Raw genomic sequence first — 23,396 nt, 5'->3', positions numbered from 1 at the left:
TTAAGAAAAATTCAGGTTTCCATTACGAAAAAACAGACAACCATGCATTCACCATCATTTTACCTTCAATTGCATTTTACCTTCAATTGTCATTTTACACCACCATTCAGGCGTTTCGCCTCAGGTCTATTTTTAAAACATTTTTGAAATGCGTTAGAAAGTCATGAAAACCTTGTTGATTTGAATAGGAGATCATTGTGAAATGTAGCTGGGTTTGTAAATGTTGTACCTGTACGTTGAAATGGTTGTGTTTTTTATATGAGCGAAAACATCGAAAAAGCTAAAGGGGTGCATTTTGGACCGTTATCCCATCTCATCCTACTAGAGTTGACGAGAGCTCGGCTGTGTGCCTGGTGTTGGAAATTTGTTCTCATCAGTAGCTGTCTGTGCTGCGGCTGTCATCAGTAGCTGTCTGTGCTCCATTGTAGCCTAGTAAAGAAAGCACCTGCATAGCGTACTGGTTTCGTGGGACCAAACCCAACCGAAGGAAGTGGTTACCCTCCAATATTTTTTTCGAACTAAATCTTTCACATGCTGTGCAATTGCAGAAATCGAGTTTAAGACATAATAACGATAAGTTTCCAAAGTTATCCACTTGATCACACTAAATTATCATTAGAATAATAAATATGTTCGATATTTGCTGAATTTTCTAGAAAATTGAATCGTAAAGTAGAAATAACTATCGTTTTCATTGCCAATAACACGCTTCGGATTAGGGTGGTCGGTATTGGTAAATTTTTGTCACTTGCTTCATCAGCAACGGCGCTCAATGAAGTAGGGTTGTGTGAGGTGTGTAGGTGTGCAAGTGTACTGCGAGAGATCGGCTGGTACCTGGTGCTGGGAATTCGGTTTCATCCAGTACCCGCTAAGCTGCGGTGGACGACGGAGGTCCTTCGTAGCTTAGTAGGGAAAGCACCTGTCTAGCGAACTGAGGTCGTGGGATCAAAGCCCACCGAAGGGGCGGTTACCCTCCAATACCTTTTCCGAACTAAATCTATCACATGTTGTACATATGCATAATCAAGTTTCAGACATAGTAATTAATTTTCACTCCCGGTGGCTTAATACCCGGCATATAGGCAATTAACTTTGAATGTACTGATTTAGCATTAGTTGACATTTAGCGGACCCTAAATTTTATCAAAAGTAATAACTAGAAATACTACAATAAGATATCGGCGAAGACGCCATCTTGTTTCCTTCGAACTACAGTCACCTCTCCACATCTCGATATTAAGGTCACTCCTGACGGAATCTAATTTTCAAAGTGCTCGCGTTTTCGGGGGCCCCGAAAACGCGAGCACTTTGAAACTTGGATTCCGTCAGAAGTGACCTTAAAGGGACTATTAAGATAGGGAGAGATCGAGGAATGGAAGAAAAATTGAAATGGATACTAGATCCAAAAAAGCTCATTGCTATGAAAAACGACAACATAACAAATGTCGTTTCCTGTTGTTGATGTGTTTGTTATTGTCCAAAGATGGTCTAGTAGCCTAAAAAACATATCAACACAAGGAGAGTGAATCCTGAACGAAATATGATCAGAACCCATCGAGATAGAGAGATATCGAGATAGGGAAGTTATCAAGATGTAGAAAGCTCAAATGTATGTAGATTGATATGACTGAGGAAACCATCGACATAGGGAGAGGTATCGCGATAAAGAACATCGAGATGTAGAGAGTCGGCTGTATCAAAGGCGGTTCCAATTCGACATGCATCCATAAGAAGCAAGCGAAAAGTTCAAGTGATGCCGAAATTATTTTCACAATCATTCATTTTCATACTTTGTTAGTTCAACAGTTTTTCACTCCATCGGCCTTTGTTTATAATAACAATAACACCGTAGAAGCCGTGTCCTTATTTGAAATCTATTTTGCAATATGTAAACATGTATTTGCCTATCTGCCTACATAACACGAAGATGATGTCAAGGCCACGATCTCAATATTGGGAGAGTCCCTTGAAGATGGCGTTCAGCAATGTGATTGCGCGGTAGTTGCTACAATCTAGCTTAGCGCCTTTTTTGTAGATGGGACACACGACACCTTCCATCCACTTCTGCGGCAGAACCTCATCCTCCCAAACCTTAGTAATTACCCAGTGCAGCGCTCTAGCCAGTGCCTCACCACCGTGTTTCAACTCTTCTCCAATGTAGTAGTGGATGTAGTGGTCGGATTCAATATTTGTCCTGCGGTAAGTGCGTACGTTCGTGATGTCGGAGAAGGTATGTTTAGTGTCCCACCTAACACCAGGACTTGGGCTTGTGCGCTTTGAGCGGGACACGGTCGCTTTGGCGGAGCCTACTTGTGGATACATGCAGCTTTTCATAGAGGTTTAACAGAGCCCACTGCAAAAAAAGTTTTCAGTTCAAAATTCGAAAATCCGTGTAAAAATATTTTATGACTTCTCGCCAAGTATGCAAAATGGAACAACTTGGCAAAAATTTTGCGTAGGGTTTTTTTATACGGTCGTGTAAGAAAATCAATCGCATGTATTAAGAAAAAAGGCCTAACACCGAGTAGGACACAAAGACGAATTGCATAATTTACCTCCCAATTCCGAGCAAAGCCAGTTACTTTTTTTGGGAAAATATTCATTAATCTTATCTCTCAATTTTACGAACAGCTTGCAATTTCTCGACGTTTTTTCAAAGTTCAAATGTTTATAAGCTTTCAGCGTGCTTCACATGATAGAAAAGGGAATGTTGACCAACCTAATTTCCGAATTATTTTCGTAGATACTAATCTTTTTCCTGGTTATATTGAAAGTAAACACCATACAACGCTGCCATTTCCCAGTATCGATTTTACATAATCAATAGATGATGCTTTAATTGTGATTGGTCATGAACGTTAAAAACGATTTATACAACCCATCATATTATTTATGTTTGTATAGAACTTCAACATGATTTGCTTTAACCATTGCATTCAGCGCATGTTCAAAACATTCTTGAAAATTAGTTGAAGTTGATTTTTTTTAAATCTGCCACGTCTGTTATTCTGTTTTTATTTGTTGGGATAGTTGTTCATTTACAATGGCCTTAACAAGTTTTGGAATTTAAGAGATAATGGTCATTCCACGACAATTACGCTCCATCATCGGGGGTCACAATGGATCAAATGGGGATGAGAATGACTCAGTGTTTAAACTACTTAAGGTACGTCTCATTTGGAGAATTAAACTGAAATTAAACTCTAAAGTGACATTTCAATAATTATCGAATAACCCGGCTCGCAGAGCAAGATTACTTTTGACCGATGTCGAACCATTTTTCATCGATATATAATTGAAATTGCTGGGTACCGCCAGCCTTTCTTATGACCTGGTGATTTCTTAATTTTTGAACAGTCACTTATAAGTTTAATTCTCCAAATGAGATAGACCCTAAGATAGCTTGTATAATAGATTGAATATATTTTAGGGCAAAAAACCAAATCAGAAGAGACCTTTTGAACGATTTTGTTTACGAACTACATACTTGGCTGTGGCAACGAGGACCTATTCTCATTCCCGAGTCTCGATGGCGGTATGTCTGATTTTTGCTTGATTTGAAAATAATTATTAAAAACTAGTGCTCTATACATCTGGGATGTTCCCTGATTACAGTAACATATCAAATAGCCAAAATAATCGAGCAGTTAGTTCCATTGTTAGGGTTTTCACAAATAAAGAATGGATCTCATCGGGACCAAGATCTTTCAATGCGTCTAAATATCTTAAGGCCTGCAAATTATCCTTGATTTAAAGCTTATTCACTTAATTACTGCCATGACGTCGTTTTAGTTTTGAAGAGTTTCTTGTGAAATTATTTCAGATAATAATCTTTAAAGTTTTACCAGCTGTTTCGACATTTTCTTCATATCTTCAAACTATTGGCCAGTTTACACTACTTAACCTACCTCGAATCTTTTCGGAGTTCGTTAAATTGCATCTAAAGATATTCTCATACTCACAGTATTTGGGTATTTGTTGTTCATGTAGGAATGACGATTGCAGTGTGTAACGCTTCATTTTTCCACAATGGATATCAAGATTCTGTTACACAAAAATCTTCATAAATATTTTAAATAGAAATTTTAATTGTTTTTAAAATGATTAATTTAATTCAAACCTTAGATTACAGACTTGTCAAAAATGTATTGTGCAGTTTCATTGTTCCCCACAAATGGCAGTTTTAGAGTCCAAAATAAAGTCAGCATGATGTTGGTTAAGAACAATCAGGGCGAATCTTCACTTCTAACGCTTTCATCGTAGTAGTCGAGTCTTGAAAGTCTGTTAAGGCGTCGTCGTTGCGGGATATTTCTAGACCTTCGTGTACATCCACGAAATAGTTTTATGACTGTTGGTAGTCCTTCAATTTCTAGCATTCTAGTGGTAGTTCTTTAGTGGTTTCCCCATTGCATACTGTAGTACGTGGCTAGTCGACCAAGACCTGTCAAGTACGATACACTGAAAACGGTTTTACTATTGAGATCGAGATACGCATCTGTAATGTTTCAATCAAGTAGTTGAATTCCATGGGATAGTACTAACTCGTCTTATGATAAGTGAAGAATTTTCACTAAAAAGCTCTAAATAATTTTCTAAAATTTGGAAATTACTATGACTATGATGACTTTATTTCTTCCATCTCTTCTATATCTTCTAGAAAGTTTCGTATTTTTTACTCTTGAATAAGACACATATGGTAGCCTGTGACGAGAAACGGAACAATTTCTTTAAATTTCAAGATGGTTCAAATTTGTGAAATGGGTCGTGCCTTGAAAAAAATTAGGAACCTTCGGGTGTATCGATATTACATTGTAATATAGCCCTTTGTATTCATTTTATTATTGCTCTTTCTTATCTTTAATGGTTCACTTGTTTCTATTCTCAAGACGTTTCGTATTTCTTTCGATATGAAGGGGTACAGCATTGTTTCGAAAAATTAGATAGTTTGATGTTGCAATAAACTTAAAAAAATAACAGGTTTCAAGGGTCATGAAAATCACTTTTAAGCTTTCTTACAATGATATTTCCTGCATTTTTATATACCTTTATTTCTGTAAATTTTGGTGATAATCAGATCTTCACTTTTCTGCATTTGCAGTTGAGCTGAAAAAAATACTGTAATGTTGGCTAACTATTTTCTTCTTCTTCAATGGCTTTACATTTCAACTGAACTTTTCCTGCTTTTTTAACTTAGTATTCTCTAATTGCATTTCCACCGTTATTAATTGGCTTCTCTATGCCCGCCTATTGCATGAATATAAATATCTTGTGTGACAAGTATTGGTGATTGATGATGATGATGATGTGACAAGTACAATGATTAAACTTTGCCCAGGGAGCTGAGAATGTTGCCCACCCGTAAACATCGAACTCCTCATATCCAAATTGGCGATTCTACGCCTTTGCAAGGATGACTGGGGTCAACATCAACCTGCATGACACAATAAAGTGTTCATGTATAAGTAGTTTTTTAGCTCTTTTGATAAAACTTATGGCGACCACACAATACTGAAAACTACTGTTAAAATAAAACATTCCCATCATACACATATTGTATCCATAAAATGGAAACGATTTTGATTTCACACAAGCAACGATAGCAGTGCGTGAATCAATTGGTTTACATAAATATTAGCATCCAAGTTACAGTTTCAGTCAGTTGCCAACTTTCACATAAACAGAACAGTACCAAGTCACAAGAACACAAAACAAGACTAAAAATGTGGTATCTAATGCTAACAGGCCTCTTTTATGTGCAACAAGTGGTATCTGGAGAAGAGACAACTGTGAAATCCGTACTATCCACCCCAAGCATCAATGCAAACAGTGATAATCTTGGATATCAAATGCTTTTGAAGAAAATGGATTACATCGAATACAAGCTGCTGGAGCTCGAATTCGAGCTTAAGGAACAAAATGAGCAAACCACGCAGAACCAAGCCCTCCTGGAGAAAACCCACGAGGATATGTCATGGACAATGACCAGAATGGAGCAAGCGATTGGTCAAAATTTTACATCGGTTTTGGGACAATCCTGGAAGATTCTACAACAGCAAGTAAGCTGCTCCAATCACGAAGTTTTACGGAATGAGTTGTTCAAGCTAAAACCGGTCAAAGATCCGTCAGATAATGTGCGCATGCTGCTCGATTTACAACATTATAGGGCGAGTGGACCATTTGAGTCGTGTAAGGCAGAGCCGAGTAAGATATCGGGAAAATATATGATTCAGCCTTCCCCTGCTGAGAAACTATTTGTTGGATACTGTGAGCAAACGAAATTTGGTGGCGGTTGGTTAGCCATTCAACACCGTTTTGACGGTTCCGTGGAGTTTTATCGAAACTGGACGGACTATAAAAACGGCTTTGGCGAGGTTGATAAAGAATTCTGGATAGGTCTCGAACGATTACATAAACTGACCAAAAATAAAAAGCATCATTTGCTGGTTGAGTTGGAAGATTTCAGTGGTCAATACAAATATGCAAGGTATGCTGGATTCGAGATAGGCGATTCATCGGAGAAGTACTCTTTGAAAACTCTGGGATCGTACAGTGGAACGGCGGGAGATTCTTTGACTACCCACAAAGGAAATATGTTTACCACAATGGATAATGACAATGATAAATATGTGGGGCGAGACAGCCCTGTTGTATACCACTCTATATTATATGCTGTTTATGCCGTCTTGGTGTTGGTGACGAGCAAGCAGCCAAGCATCGTTCTCTCTCAGTCAGAGTCCAACAGTGATCCGAGTAAGGCGATACCTTCGCCGAGTGCAATAATGCGCAATGGGTGATTTCCTGGCGCAGCAGCAAGCTACACATTTGGCGACAGTGGCAGGTTTTACTGCTCATTTTTTTGTTAGTATCAAGTGGAATAATGTTAAAACTAATGTGTCTGATAAAAATACTGCGTCATGGAAATCACCCACTGCGCAAACCCAGAAGAAAAGGAAAATTCCTGAACCAAGAAGGATGTTTGCTTTTTGCAGTGTTTACGTAGGGACCGGTGCACGAAATTGGGAGAGACGCGGTTGCGTAAGTAAGTAAAACGGAGAAGATTCGAAATTGTTTGCGTGTCTCTTGAGTACCGCAATGGCGTTTGGCCAAAAAAAAGATGAAATGATTGGCGAGTTTGGAGGACCGCGAAGAAAAGATTAATTGTTTTGCGAGTTTTGAGGACCGCAATGGCGTGTTTGAAGGACCGCCAAGAAAAGATGAAATGATTGGCGAGTTTTGAGGACCGCAATGGCGAGTTTGGAGGAACGCCAAGAAAAGATGAATTGTTTTGCGAGTTTTGAGGACCGCAATGGCGTGTTTGGAGGACCGCCAAGAAAATATGAAATGATTGGCGAGTTTTGAGGACCGCAATGGCGAGTTTGGAGGACCACCAAGAAAAGATTAATTGTTTTGCGAGTTTTGAGGACCGCAATGGCGTGTTTGGAGGACCGCCAAGAAAAGATGAAATGATTGGCGAGTTTTGAGGACCGCAATGGCGAGTTTGGAGGACCGCCAAGAAAAGATAAATTGTTTTGCGAGTTTTGAGGACCGCAATGGCGTGTTAGGAGGACCGCCAAGAAAATATGAAATGATTAGCGTCGTCGAGTCAAGTACGAGACACTGAAGACGATCACACAGTTGTGGTCGAAATACGTATCTGCAAAGATATCGAAATAATTGGTGGGATTAAATGGAGTTACTCAACTCGTCTTAGACGGTTGATGATTAGCGTGTTTTAAGGACCATAATGGCGTATTGGTAAGCTCGCTAAGTGAAGCTTGAATGATTTGCGTGTGAAAGAACTGAAATGTCGTGTTAGGTGGACCGCCAAGAAAAGTTGAGATTTTTTACGTGTCTTGAGAACCGTAATGGCGTGTTGGGAAGACCGCCAAATAAAGATGATATGGGAGTTATGATGATAGCCAGATAAATTGAATAGCTGAAGGTTTGCGAGTTGGAACACAGTTCAAAGCATGTCGTGGGCGATTTGAAAGGTCCGTTCATAGTTGAAATGGTTTGATGACGAAAAACACAATGGTGTGTTAAAAGCACTAGAAAACACAAAGCAAGATTCTGAGGAAACAACAATGGGGCATTGATTCTAAAGTATCATGCTATGTTTTACCCGAGGTTTTGACAAGGTAATTTGATCATTTCAGTAAAATTTCATTTGACTTACCAAAGGTTGAACATGTTCAACTTTCTTTTCGTGCAAATGAGTTGAACGGAGGAGTTTAGATGTTCAAGTCAAGCGACTTGCTCAATTCACTTGCGTAATCTAAGCTTAGTTCAAGATTACCAATGACTCACCTGGTCACGTATCAAATATCTAGTTTACCTCAGCCTAGCAGCCAAAGTACCAGTACCATAAGTGCCAAATCGATGTTGGTGATAAAACAAAACACAACTACAACATAATAACCTGCAAATTCAGCTTATTGTAGCATGGTTCTACTGAACCACCGAATAAAAAAATGCGAATTAAAAAAAACTGTAAAGGCACGTTGTAAGAAAGTAATATTGAAGTTGTGGATGCCGCAATGACGCTTTTGAAGAGCCTCGATTTCAAATTGCAAAATAAAGTAATGTTTAGCAATTCAATCACAAGGCTAACTAAAGACCCCAACTTGGTGCAGCTAATATCGAATGTCAGGAATAACATTGGATGTATCTCCAACCATGGTGCTAAAATAATACCCAGAGACCTGCCCAGATCTTAATATTGGAGTCCTAATGTTTTGGAAAACTTGCTCGCAAATTTGAAGAAATGGATTATGCTTGAGTTTTAATTCATGCGAAATCACGATGTTTCGCTCCAAAAACGAATAGAATTAGTCGAGGTTCTTGTCTTATGAGAAGAACACTGCATTAACAAAGTAGAGCCTGAGCATGATAACCTTACATGTCGTAGTTGCTACTCCGTGTTTTATCAGAACAATCTCAATTGCATAGAGAACCAATGGCTAGGGCATGAGATTTGCACTGAGAACCTCAATGTGCTCAGTTCAAAAGCTCTAGGGGGGTTAACCCAGACAACCAGAATGCATGCATAATAGAATTGTTTTTCTATTATGCGATGCCTATGCACACAAATTTCATCGCTTACCAGTCGCGAAAACGCTTTTTGCGTACAAAAGTGGAGGCGATATATGTGTATTTCTAATCCGACGTTGAACGGCAGTGTATGCGATATGCACGATTTTTATGCGAGTTTGTTCGTTATACATTGCGATGTAGTTTGTGATAACAAACTCTGTTTGACAGATAATCCGATTTCGTTTGAGTTTGTTTGCAGAAATATGCGATGTTAACATATGAAGCTGGAATAAACTCGCAAAATAGCCTACTGTGCGGGAAAGTTGATAAATAAACTGATGAGCTTCGCACCACAATGCGATTTTGATGAAATTTGGATCGGTAAACGATTTTAATCGTACATTCTTATGCGATGGGTGGTTGTCTGGGAACAAACGGCGCTGGCCACGTCCTTTCGGGCTACCGTAGATGTAAAGGAATTGATAAAAGATGCAGTCACTCGCCACATTGTAAACCAAGAACACTTCTGCACTCGTCACGAGAATATTATTAGAATCTAGGGGATAGGTTCTATGGAAGAAGCTCATCTTGATTAACAGGTTGGAATGGATGCCAAAACGAGCTTCCTTTTGCTCTTTTCGATTTCTAACAGTTACGGCTAGAATTAGTCAAGTTGTAGATAAAGAATAGAAGATGGAACCGGTATTCAGTCTATTTCTAATCTTAGCGATTGCTAAAACATGAGAAATATATGGAGAGTAAAAAGTAGGAGAATTGAACTTGGGATTGATCCCACGACTAGCTGCGTATGACGCAGAAGTAATTATCATTATCATTACCTTCCCTTACATGTTATGAGCACACTACAGAATAGAATAGAATAGTATCGTTTTGTTTTGTTTTTGTGTCGGAATTGGTGCTTTGACACGGAACGACAAGATAGAGGAAACCTGCTACAGTCATGACCACCTGGAAAACGATGTACATGACAGGAAAAGACATAAAAGAAGACAATGTAGCTGTACCATGAGTTTGCATCGATGGTGATCAGTCTTGTCTTGAGATGTATTTATCATTCAGATACAATTTCATATAAAAAAGAATTTGATACTTCGCTAGCTCTGATGCTCCCTAAAATATCGTGTCAAATTTGATCAGTACTCGGAATATGGCACATATAGTGATGTCGATCACTATTTTTAGAGAATGTGCGTGTGATTGAATAACGGAAAAAAAGAGCGGATAATAAATGCAGAGTTTGCTTATCTATACGTGGCCGATAACTTTGCTTGTGTAAGGAATGAAGGCTTTTGAACGAATGCGAAGATGCACAAGATAGTGGTGCACTGCTAGCGTGTTTTGTCGATGCGAGATAGCTGGTGTTTATGCCATCATAGCATGCAAGATATAGGCTAGAAACCCAACTTCGGACGAAGTGCGCTAGATTCTCATAAAATTGTACTAAAAAAGGCATCATTTAGTTTGACAGATCAAACTCCGAGAGAAAGTTCGTTTCAGAAGAAGTTCGGAGCTGAAACTAGGGCGGTTATTGTGTTCGCGTACTTTGTTTGACTGCAGATCTACGGATTCAATACCAGCGACGACAGATCCAGTCAATTTATTTGTTTCGCGGGTGACATGGACATTGTCGGCCGAACAAAGGTGGCAGAACTGTACACCCGCCTGAAACGTGAAGCAACAAAAGTTGGACTGGTGGTGAATGCATCGTAGACAAAGTACGACAGGGTCCGCCTGGGAAGCAGTGTTACGATAGACGGGGATACCTTCGAGGTGGTCGAGGTATTCGTCTACCTTGGATTATTGCTAACGGCTGATAACAATGTTAGTCGTGAAATACGAAGGCGCAGATGATAGTCGGGCCTAATACGGGCCACAGAAGAAACTGTGGTCAAAAAAGATTCACCACCGCACCACCATGTGACATGTACAAGACGCTGATAAGACCGGTTGTCCTCTACGGATATGAAACATGGACAATGCTCGAGGGGGACTTGCAAGCACTCTGATTATACGAGAGACGGGTGCTTATGACCATCTTTGATGGTGTGCAAGAAGACGTTGTGTGGTCACGAGCTCGCCCAGCTCTACGGCGAACCCAGTATCCAGAAGGTAGCTAAATCCGCAAGGGTACGATGGCAGGTCATGTTGCATGAATGCCGGACAGCAACCCTGCAAAGATGGTGTTCGCTTCCGATCCGGCAGGTACGAGACGGCATGGAGCGCAGCGAGCGAGATGGGCAGACCAGGTGCAGAACGACTTGGCGAGCGTGGGGCGTATCCGAGGATGGAGAGATGCGGCCTCGAACCGTGCATTGTGGCGTCAAATTGTTGATTCAGTGTTATCTGTTTAGATGTAAACTAAATAAATGAATGAACAACCGTTAGAGGAAGCTTCATCTATTCAAACCGGAAATATCTGTTCGTTGCCTGAATATAACACAATATTCCGTAGAAAATGGTTTTCGATTTCCTTGGCCTTTGAATTGTGCCTTCGACAAATAAATCTTTATAGTGGTATTTTTACCGAGTTTTTAATTAAATATAAGCTCAATAATACCTTTACAATAAAGAGGAGAACAAGGACAAGTTATAATTGCAAGAGACTAATAAAAAAAAGCTGGAGAGAAAGGGGGATGTGTGGGGCGAGACAGCCCTGTTGTATACCACTCTATATTATATGCTGTTTATGCCGTCTTGGTGTTGGTGACGAGCAAGCAGCCAAGCATCGTTCTCTCTCAGTCAGAGTCCAACAGTGATCCGAGTAAGGCGATACCTTCGCCGAGTGCAATAATGCGCAATGGGTGATTTCCTGGCGCAGCAGCAAGCTACACAATAAATATTCCGCGAACTGTGCTGTAGTTTGTTCAGGAGCATGGTGGTACGGTGGGTGCAGTACATATAGGTAAGTTGTTTTTATTAGTTACATTGAAAGTTACATTGGGGGCCCTCCTTAGCCGTGCGGTTAAACGCGCGGCTACAAAGCAAGACCATGCTGAGGGTGGCTGAGTTCGATTCTCGATGCCGGTCTAGGCAATTTTCGGATTGGAAATTGTCTCGACTTCCCTGGGCATAAAAGTATCATCGTGCTAGCCTCATGATATACGAATGCAAAAATGGTAACCTGGCTTAGAAACCTCGCAGTTAATAACTGTGGAAGTGCTAAATGAACACTAAGCTGCGAGGCGGCTCTGTCCCAGTGTGGGGATGTAATGCCAATAAGAAGAAGACATTGAAAACAGTTCGGTATTCTTTTTGTGAATTGCAGCAATCTGAATGGGCGCTTCATGACCGAAAACAATCAGAGATCGATCACCTGGTACAATTTCAAAAACACATACGACGGACTTAAGTATTCGAGAATGTTGATTCGTGAAGCTTGAAATGGTTTGGAATCTGGACAAATTCACCTTGAGTTCTATTTTGATGGACATAACAATCCTTTGTAACATGATAATAATATACTAGAACATTTTTGTAGTAACATAATAATAAGATATCAATTTACTTGGTGTTGTTGTTTTTCTCGTATTTTTGATAGAGAAAGGATATGTAGTACAACAGGTCAAACACACTTTTGGTAAGTCTGGTTATTTTCATCATTATTTACTTATTTTTATTTCTTCAATCCTTGCTTGTTATTTGATGCAGGGCGAGTCCCATAATTCAACTTGCAGCAGCCGAGAATATTGTCTTACGCTGGATCCAAAGCGATGTGGGAATCCACATGAAAGATATATCATAAATAGTCTTATAGGAAAGAGACCGATGATAGCCGAAAGTATTAGCACCAAAACGCACAAACCGTAGTTAATGACTTGAAGTAGCACTTCAAAATATCAAACCTTCCGGCTGGAACATTTAACTGTGTAGTGCAATGCAAATAATTCGATAGTTCTAAAGATGACACTTACTAAGAACATCCATTGTTTCTGGCTAATCACTGTACGGATATTTACGTAATTTACGATCCGTACAGTACATCTTAGACACGTGTATTCATTGTATGCAGAGTTGTGCAAAATAAAAGTCGCAGATTTTTCACACAAGTAGCTCCGAAGATAAGCATTGAAGAACTTGAAAAAATATTCAAACATAAAATTATTTGCAGATTTTTGTGAAATTTCACATTTTTTCAACACTTGAGTCTACAGCAGAACTATTTGAAAAATAATTGATTATAATTAATTTTTATAGTTTAACAATGAAAAAATCATTTTAAATCAGTTGACTAAATCTGTTAATTAAGTTAATGATGTTCACGTTAGTAGAATTACAGTTTCAACACAAAATATGTGCTCAATCCTCTGGTACCTAGTCATATGTGAATCACATAGGAACGTTTAGCAATGTCAGTAAAAGTAACTCGGGCATTGATGTATAAAATCTAGGGTCCCTAATAAATGAAGCCATCGTATAGTACGTACAGTAAGTGCAGGCCGCACTTATATATGGCTTTGCTTCTACAACACATTATGCGTTTACAATCTTAATTAATTTTATTGTCTTTGCTGGTAAATATATTGCTGAGCTTTCTTCCAACTTCCAACTTGCAGAAAACTGCTATTTTTTATTGCGCGGGAGATGTTTAAGGTTTTAGAACGCATGAATCGAATTTTGTCTACTCAGCGCCCGTTTGTATCGTGCATCGTTCGCCCTTTGTCTGGGGCTACCGTGCGTGCGCAGCACAGTGGCAGCAGTGCTTCCAATGCAATGGCGGATAGAATATCTCTCAAGCCATCTTCAAGAGAAGCTGTGCGTGCCTAGCTGCTCTTCCGTTGGAAGTGTCACTTTCAGCTGCTGCACGCAATCTTGGATTAGTTTACCGTCTTGAAGCAGCCCAATGTTTACCCGTGGCGTTCGGCTTCGATGCGTGATGTAGGGCAAAGAATCACAAACGCGCGTCGGAGGGAGATGCTACAAATATTTATTCGCATGGATGGCATCAGTGCCAATGGCAGCCAAGTGAAGTTTTCTCAAAATTCTGATTTGGTTTTGTTAATGTTTGTGACTGGGAAGGTGAATTATTGGAAATCAATCGGTTCTAGTGCGGTTAACTGATACCTACTTAACATAATTTTACGGAAGCGAAGGTTTAGCCGAGACAACTCATAATCGCTTAGTAATAGCAGAAAGTTGCCGTCGGCAGCAAAATCACGAGTGCGCATCAGAAGGAAAAGCCGCAAAAATGCATTCGCATGGATGGAAATAAAACCTAAAACAAGCAGCAGACTACCTACTCAAATTATAATCTTGAGGAGAAAATTCGCTTCACTGCTACTGCTGCGATCCATGCGAATAATTTTCTGTAGCGTCTCTCTCTCTGGCACGCGCTCGTGATTCTGCTATCGACGGAAACTATCTGCCATCACCAAGCGAATCATTTCAAGACAAAATTTTCAAAACGACTTATCTTCTTTTGTAAACAAAGATTCAAACGACGATTTGACGAATCTGATAGCTCTCCCACGCAAACAAATACCATCAACAGGTAGTGGAAACCTTCACCTACCTATTGGTGGTGTTGGTTTGCGTGGGAGAGCTATCAGATTCGTCAAATCGTCGTTTGAATCTTTGTTTACAAAAGCAGATAAGTCGTTTTGAAAATTTTGTCTTGATTTGTACTTTGATCAAAATTCGTCTCGCCTAAAATTATGGCTTAAAAGCTGCTTTCACTGATGATAACCACTCGATGGTACTTCAGATGTCACCCTTAAGGGTATGCGATAACACACTTTTTCCTAACGAAACGAAACGAAACGAAATTTACAATGTCTATGTTGATTCGGATCGAATCGAAACGAAATATGGATTCACTTTCGAAATTTCGAAACGAAACGAAACCAAGGTTCATTTGATTCGAAATTTTTCGAAACAAAACGGAATTTTAATTTTTTTTCCGCGGAATTTTGATTAAATTGGTTTTACGTACGCAATTCGGATTTCACTTTTTCTGTTTTACCATATACAGATGTGCGGTTAGCGGCAGCACAGTCTTATATACAATCAGCTCGACGAACTGAGCTATTGTCTGTGTGTCCTTGGCATATGAGAACAGCTGTTATGGTCAGTATGAGCTAAAAGCAATCATAAGTAAAGAACTTTCAGCAATTTTAATGATCTTTCAACCCGTCCTGGCTTTTTTTTCAAATTTCATGCGAAGATCTAGAAATGTCCACAAATCTTCAATAATGTTCCTTACATATTGTGGAAATAGTCAAAGAAGAGCTTAGCTTGATTAACTGTACACATCTTAGTTGCTAATAATGATTGGCCGAGATACAACAAATATGCACAGCTAATCAAATAAATAATATTCTTGGGATACAAAAAAATTATTCTTATTGTACACTTGCTTCGGAGTTTCTAATTCATGACCAAGAACGCTGCTGGTCACGTCCTTACTGTCAATTTAGCTTCTTGAAAGGAGGCTTCCGATTATAGAAACTGGGTAGAATCAATAATACGGTATAGAATGTATATAGATGTTACACACTGTGCCACCAAAGTACTCTTTAATGGGTAAAAAAGTACCCATTATGAAGTTAAATAGTTCAACTCATTAAAAGAGTAAATGGCCTTTACTCATTAATGAGTAAAACGCGTATACGTCAAATCAAAGTGTAATTTTTACCCATTTTCGGATTTAGGAAACATGCAGAGCTGAGTAAATTTCACTCATTTTCTCATTAGTGTTTATTAAGCAGATCAAGTAAAATTTTCAATCAATGATGATAATGTTTAAAAAACGGAGAAAATGTTGACCAATCAAATTTTATTTATTTACTTATAGAGAAAAAACAAAAGAATAAAGACTTAATGAAGATGAAAATTCGCAGTTGACCACATTTGGCGATGTCGATTTGTTTCGATGCCAAAGGATTTGACTTTCCAGTTCCAGATGAGCTTCATGCTTTCGACGACGCTGTCGGAGATGCTGGTGGTCATCGAGATACGGTGGTGATGAAGAACAGGGATCTGTTTGTATTGGGTCCAACGTTTGCGTGGACAGAAATTCGGGACCGGTGTGTCGCAGGATAAAGCTCCATCCCGGTTCCGTTGCGTGTGGGAATTCGCTACCCTGTTACATGAAATTCATTATCACACAAATATGGAACGCTTGTTGCCGATAAGCCCTTTCCGATTCAGAGCAAAGCAAATCTTCATTGCATTTTGTGGCCAAGATAATGCTTCTAGCGCAAACTAAAATTTAAGATGAATATTTTTCCATTAGAACGGTACAAACGGTATCAAAGTTCAAAACTTACCGTATTTGAATATATTATTTATTTCAAAGCTCTTATGATGGTTTTTGAGAATTTTAAAATGAAGCCACACAAGTCCCGCTCGACAGAAACTGAATTGAATACTGTGGCTTCTAAGAAGTTTTTCACTCATTAATGGGTAAATGATTGGTACAGGAAAATGGATAAAAAATCCCCATTATTGAAAATAATAAAATACCCATTTTTTTGACAGCTCTATATACCGGCAAATTATGTATACTTTTTACTCATTAAAGAGTATTGTCAGGTTTACAGTGCAAGCGACACAATATGGGCCTTTTCACGAGACGTTTAAAAACAGCTGATTTCATCGTCAATTGACAGTTCTTCTATGAAAGTGACAGCTTCGGACTTGCAGGCCTGTTCAGCGGTTGTAAACAAGTGCAGTCTCGGCAGTGTCACATGAAAAGGCCTATAGTTATAAGTGAGATGAATATGAAATGTGCTACTATGAGGTGAACCGGTCAAGGGCCGAAAACCTCATTAATAAAGACAATAAAAAAAAAATGAAATGTGCTCGTCAAAGATCCGCTTTATGGTTAGTCTGTCATTATTACGCGTATGTTTGTAAATACTTTCCAAAGTGTAGTTTATTTGTCTTCAAAAAAGGTATAAGAGAATTGCGTTGGAGTAACAAAGAAATTTTCAGAAATCAGTTCGGCAAATATTTGAATGTTTGTTAGAAACAAACCAAAGAATGATGTAAACTGTTATCATTTATGTATATTATTTAGCAAATAAATAAATAAAAAAAAAAGAATCCTCTTGAAAGGAGGCTTCCAAACTTCTTGAAAGGAGGCTTCCGAGCCTCTTGAAAGGAGGCTTCCGAGCCTCTTGAAAGGAGGCTTCCGAGCCTCTTGAAAGGAGGCTTCCGAGCCTCTTGAAAGGAGGCTTCCGAGCCTCTTGAAAGGAGGCTTCCGAGCCTCTTGAAAGGAGGCTTCTGAGCCTCTTGAAAGGAGGCTTCTGAGCCTCTTGAAAGGAGGCTTCTGAGCCTCTTGAAAGGAGGCTTCTGAGCCTCTTGGAAGGAGGCTTCTGAGCCTCTTGAAAGGAGGCTTCTGAGCCTCTTGAAAGGAGGCTTCTGAGCCTCTTGAAAGGAGGCTTCTGAGCCTCTTGAAAGGAGGCTTCCGAGCCTCTTGAAAGGAGGCTTCCGAGCCTCTTGACAGGAGGCTTCCGAGCCTCTTGAAAGGAGGCTTCCGAGCCTCTTGAAAGGAGGCTTCCGAGCCTCTTGAAAGGAGGCTTCCGAGGCTCTTGAAAGGAGGCTTCCGAGGCTTTCGAGAGGGCTTCGAAGCTCTTGAAAGAGGCCTTCCGAGCCTTTTGAAAAAAGCTTTCCGAGCCTTTTAAAAGAAGGAGAAAAGAAAAAAAGGAAGTTTACAGAAGAAAGCTTAAAAGAAGATTTCCGGGCCTCTAGAAAGGAGGATTCCAACCCTCTTTAGAGTAGGCTTCCGAGCCTTTTAAAATGAGGCTGTCGAGCCTGTTCAAAAATCCCTTCCGAGCCTTCCGAGTTGGTATAAAGAGGTCAATGATTGGCCTCAATGAATTCGGAATATTGAACAAATTCAAAAAACGGTCCACGAGGTCCTTAAAGGAGATCAATCCTCGCTTGGACGGAATATTTTTTCTGGAAGTGCGAATTGCATTTTTTCTTTCATTGATTCTCCTAACCGGATGTTTCTTGGAAACATCGGTTTTAGGCAATGGCGGGAATGTCTTGCTGCAATTAGGATCCAAAGGAGCAGTGAAGACAGATTGCTTCGGGATTTTAAATAATCCTCCATTACCTTCAGATTTTGGCAAGCTTTTATGGATGACTTTTGTTCTCTTACGGCGCGATCCCGGGGAAGACGGTTGCTTCCTATTTTCGGGCACGTGTACCTCCGAAGAATCATCCATATTAGCTACGTCGGAGTTCAATTCATCATTGGCAATGGAATCGTAGTAATCACTTACTCGAACGGCAGCTGAAATAGCAGCCGTGGCGGTGGTTGTGGCGGATGTGTCTTGCGACTTAACCATTTCCGCATATGACTGCTTGGAGCGCTGTACCAACGAGCGCTTCACTTTTTGGGTGCGCTTTTTGTACACAGGGTATTCTTGCAAACCATGGGGAGGATCCATGCCACAATAAGCGCACTTTGTAGCTTGTTGTTGACAGGACTCCTCCCTATGCTTTTCAAAACATTTGCCACAACGGGGCTTGTTGTCGCAAAACTCGGCAGTGTGCCCCAACTGTTTGCAGTTGGTACAATTGAACACCCTCGGCACAAAAAGACGTACCGGAAATAACATATTTTCAATATCTACATATTTTGGGAGAATCGAACCGGCGAACGTCACCCGAAGCAAACCTGACTTAGAATACACTCTTTTACCATCTACCATGGCAGCTGAATGCAACTCCTTGCAATCCAGAATATCCACAGTAGACTCCATTGCATTCTTTAAGCGGCCTTTTCCCGCAAGTACATCCTTGCAAGTCAGGCTCGCTGCGTTGATCACACCTTCGATTTCGACCTCTCGCGAGGGGACATAAACCAAATATTCAATTCAACATTGTAGGCCTTGTCTTTAGCGATTTCGTTTGCATCCTTGTATGTAGGTGCGGTTATGCGTAGTTTGTTCCGATTTACCTGATGGAAATCAGTTTTCGGAAAACGACGCGTCAAATCTCGCTTAATGCCGAGAAAATCTAGGCTTTTCACTTTCTGCCGAAAGTAAACAACCCAAGGCTCAGGAGAAGATGCATGGTAGAATCGTGTGCGACCACCATCTTTGGGAGGCCCACTGCCCTCCGCAGTCTCCGCCTCCATTATCACCTTGCAAGGTGTTGGAAGTAAGGTACACTGGGGGAAGTGGAAAAGGAAAAATCGATAGTGCATGTTTGAATTAGTGTAAAACCAGTTTGAATGATCTAAATGCGTTCAATCAAAATGGGCTATCAAAAACAGTCAATTTTCCACCAACTGTGCGGTAATTCATACCATTTTGGTCGCTAGAAATTTATGGAAATTCATTTTAAAATTAGGAGTTGTTTTTCCACTTACCCTAGTGGGATGGGGTAAGTGGAAAACCCATGTTACTTTAACCTTCAATAGTGATGAGTAGTTACATATAACTAAAATCAATACGATAATTGCTCTGAGTATCTTTTGTGGAATAATTTCATTACTTTAACGGAATAGATCCTCAAGGAATTCTCGTAATAGCTAGGGGAGGGCTGGTTTTGCCTTCTCGAACACTAAGTGTACGTAACATCTATATGTTCGTTCCAAAGATGAACTTTTTAATGGAAAAATGGGACTTACAGGGTTATGAACTAATCAACTTAGTTAAACGATTTGAGATGATGTCTGTATGTGCGTATTTGTATGTATGTGTGTGCGCAAAGCACGTACAAAATTATCAACTATTCTTAAACACTTGTCCTTAACCAATGTGTTCGCAAAACAATTGCATTCAACGGTGAAACTTGTTATGAATAAAAATTAATGTGAATTATAGAATATATTTACCTATCAGTGCCATTTTTAACTTTCTTATATATTTTTTTCATATTTAAAACATGTGAAAGGCATCAATACCGATAGGTGGATTAATCAGGCATTTTCTCATTTATATTAGTCCAATCACCACTGGAATCACAATGATAACGAAGAAGGAACATATTAAGATTCACAACTATCGAAATAAACCCTGGGGGGAAGAAAAAAATTGCTTAATTAGAACATTATCCACTTCCCCCGTAGTGTTTGATACCTGGGGTAAGTGTAAAATCTTTGAATAATTTGCCTCCTTGGTACAAACCACTACCAATTGAAAGGGATTAATTTAATTGTATAAAAATGGTCACCTGTGATATAAATTCACTTGAAAAAAGGACAATTGATGCAAATAAGAATTGATTTTATGAATGCAAAAATCAACTTTTCGCAAAACCTAAAATTACAGTTCAAGCGTTAACCGTGTTAGTGTATGTATTATACAAATTTCAACATAGTATTAGTGTGAGCATCAAAGTATATTCTTGCATAATGTTATGATGTGGTAAAAACTATAAAGTAGGTACAATTCCAATTCTTCGAGTCGATTTTTACACTTACCCCCTTTTTCCACTTCCCCCAGTGTACCTTATAGTTATTACAAGCTAAGAACTAATAACTATTAACTAATTAGAAAAAAAACTAATAAAAAAAACTAATTCAAACTATTCTAATCAGACCCACTCTGAGAGAACAATACAACAATCTTTGCCACTTATCTGCGGCTGCTGCTGTAGGTAGCAGCAGTAACAATAGCCTGCTTCACTGGCGTCGCCAGAAGCAGCTACTTCCCCTCGCCTTGGATCCGTAGGTAGGATACGCACCACACAATAGCACTCGCACTACCGATCACAATCCGCGATGAGACACAGCACACACGTCTGGCTCGTTCGAACTATCGGCACGGAATCCAAAGCACCCTCTTGTCGATCTTTTAATTCGTGCCTATCACCTTGAAGGAATGCACGAAGGCCCAAAGAATCTTCTTGCTTCATTAAGAACTAGATTTTGGCTGTTAGATGGAAGGTCGTCAGTGCGCAAAATAACCCGAAGTTGTGTGTCATAGTTTCGGGCTCGACCTAAGATTGCTAGCCAATTGATGGGAGATTTACCTGCATGTCGTGTTACTCCAGCATTTCCATTCGAAATAACAGGTGTAGATTTTGCATGGCCTGTATACGTGAAAGAACGTCGATACAAGCCAAAAATAGTTAAAGATTACATATCAGTATTTGTTTGCATGGTTACCAGAAGCATTCATTTAGAGCTAGTTTCTGATTTAAGTACAGAAGCTTTTCTTGCAGCATTCAAACGTTTCGTAGGTCGACGAGGAAATCCGAAAGAAATGCATTCTGATAATGGGTCCAATTTCCGAGGGGCGAAAAATGAATTACATGAACTATATGGGCTTTTGCGGTCTCAGTCCACCTTTGACCACATTTCCCATTTTTGTCAGCCTCGAGAAATAATTTGGTCATTTATTCCGCCAGAAGCACCAAACTTTGGTGGGTTGTGGGAAGCTGCAGTCAAGAGCACTAAATTTCACCTCAAGAGGACACTTAAAGATGCTCATTTAACCTTCGAAGAGTACACAACTGTTTTATCTCAGGTGGAAGGAACATTAAATTCACGTCCACTTTATACCCATCCATCAGATCAAAATGATTTGGAAATAATTACTCCGGGTCATATTTGAATTGGTAGACCATTAACTGCTGTTTCGGAGCCCAGTTACGATGGGGTGCGAATAAATTGTCTTAGCCGTTGGCAATACGTACAGCGTTTGCGTGACGAATTTTGGAAGAAATGGCACCGTGACTATTTGCAATCCCTTCAACCTCGCAGTAAGAATAGAATAAAAACATTAAATGTTTATCCGGGTATGATTGTTTTACTTGAGGAAACGGTGTGAAAACTTGGTAAAATTATCAGAACCTATCCGGGGAAGGATGATTTGGTACGAACAGTCGAAGTGCAAATTGGTATAGTAGTTTATAAGCGAGGAATAAATAAGATTGCAGTTTTGCCTATTAGTGACAATGCAAGTTTGGTTAAAACGTCAGAGAATTCATCTCAGCCCGGCGGGAGTATGTTGGCGCCACCGCCAAAGTAAGTGTCTCCACTTTCTGTCTCTCCCGCAATTCGTAAAAACCCAAGCTCTGTTGGTTTGTTTGCGCAGCTAGGAATTTCCCTATGTAATATAGATCCAGGTACATGTATGTATATAACAGCAAACATCCAAGCGCGGGAAGAAAAATGTATAAGCGAATAGCGCAACAGAGTAAAGCCGAAATTGGCACCGCCTTCTAGAGAGTAAGTGATGTAAATAAAATGCGTAACCCCAAAATTCTGTAAATAAATAAGGTGTAGGATTAAGGATTTTTGCCAGTCGTCAGTGTAGGAACCAGGGCATCTGTTCCTGCAGTGGAACCACTTTAACGCGTAGGAATCGGAAGAAATAACACAGTACAACCGGGAACTTAGTATCGACACGTGTGTATTTATTTACGTTTGTAGAAAGGGTTAAAAACACGGAGAATAAAAAGTACAAAGTAAATGTAATTGTCTATTTGGGTTATTTCGCAGTGCATCAGCGCCCTGTGACTAGATGCACCAACAGTCAGACTGAAACTGTGTATACAAGAGTTAATTACAATATTTTTCCAAACCAACAAAACCGAGTTTTGATTGCTGCAAAGTGCTACAGAGAAGTCCACAAACGGAAACCGATCTAATACAGTCCACTTCGAGAATATTTCCACCTTTGTACTGGGTTGCACCAAGTGTCTAGTTTGAGTGGGATTTAACAGTCTCACAAGATAGCTACCATCCGCTCGAAATCCGCTTATGCGACGTAGTGCAAGGATTGGAAACCAGCGAAATCCCCCAGGAGCTGGGCTAGCACTCCTACAGTGGGTCTCCCGTGATGGCTTTACAGAAAATCAAATCGACCACATCTGCATCAGCCGAAAATGGAAACGGAGCCTTCTTGATGTACGGAATAAACGTAGTGCCGATATCAAGTCTGGTCATCACCTCCTCATCGGCGAAATACGCCTGCGCATTGCGCGGATTCGTCAGCAGGAGGAAAGAGTTGGACGACGGTTCAACACACGCCGACTAGAAGATGCCACGGTGAAACGGTCCTTCGTTGAAGAACTGGAGACGCGTGCTGCAGATATTCCGGAAGGTGGCAGCGTGGAAGACCAATGGACCGCAATCAAGAATGCCTTTATCGCCACCTGCGAGAACAATCTGGGTGACCTGCGCACCCAGTGGGAACAATGGATCACCGATGAGACCTGGAGGAAGATAGAGGAGCGAAGAGAAGCCAAAGCCGCGATAGAGCGATCAAATACCAGAGGAGCCAAAGTCTTAGCCCGTCAACGATACTCGGCTCTTGAGAAGGAAGTAAAACGCTCATGTCGACGGAACAAGCGAGCGTGGGTAGACTCTCTGGCCGACGAAGGAGAGAGAGCCGCCGCAACCGGGAACATTCGCCTCCTCTACGATATCTCACGAC

The 23,396-nt window shown here is 40.1% G+C and overlaps 2 protein-coding genes across 3 annotated transcripts in view; both read left to right on the top strand.

Annotated features, from left to right (window-relative positions):
• The window catches only part of LOC134211586 (DNA-binding protein D-ETS-3), a 321,549-nt gene that overhangs the window by 45,796 nt on the left and 252,357 nt on the right, over positions 1-23,396 (top strand). The gene's annotated exons all lie outside the window — the stretch shown is intronic.
• LOC134215616 (angiopoietin-related protein 2-like) lies at positions 5,673-9,712 on the top strand. The gene is made up of 2 exons (XM_062694763.1): positions 5,673-6,647; positions 9,686-9,712. Exons 1-2 carry the CDS (start codon positions 5,721-5,723, stop codon positions 9,710-9,712), a joined length of 954 nt encoding a protein of 317 aa, XP_062550747.1. The 5' UTR covers positions 5,673-5,720.

The sequence above is a fragment of the Armigeres subalbatus genome, chromosome 2, assembly GCF_024139115.2.
Source record: "Armigeres subalbatus isolate Guangzhou_Male chromosome 2, GZ_Asu_2, whole genome shotgun sequence".
Classification (NCBI taxonomy): Eukaryota; Metazoa; Arthropoda; class Insecta; order Diptera; family Culicidae; genus Armigeres; species Armigeres subalbatus.
This window is presented reverse-complemented; position numbering and strand designations above follow the sequence as displayed.

Excerpts from the sequence above, each read along its gene's own strand:
- LOC134215616 (XM_062694763.1), top strand. The coding sequence starts at position 5,721 with ATGTGGTATCTAATGCTAACAGGCCTCTTTTATGTGCAACAAGTGGTA. Across the intron at positions 6,648-9,685 it reads TGGGGCGAGACAGCCCTGTT|TTACGGCTAGAATTAGTCAA; the intron begins GTATACCACTCT and ends GATTTCTAACAG.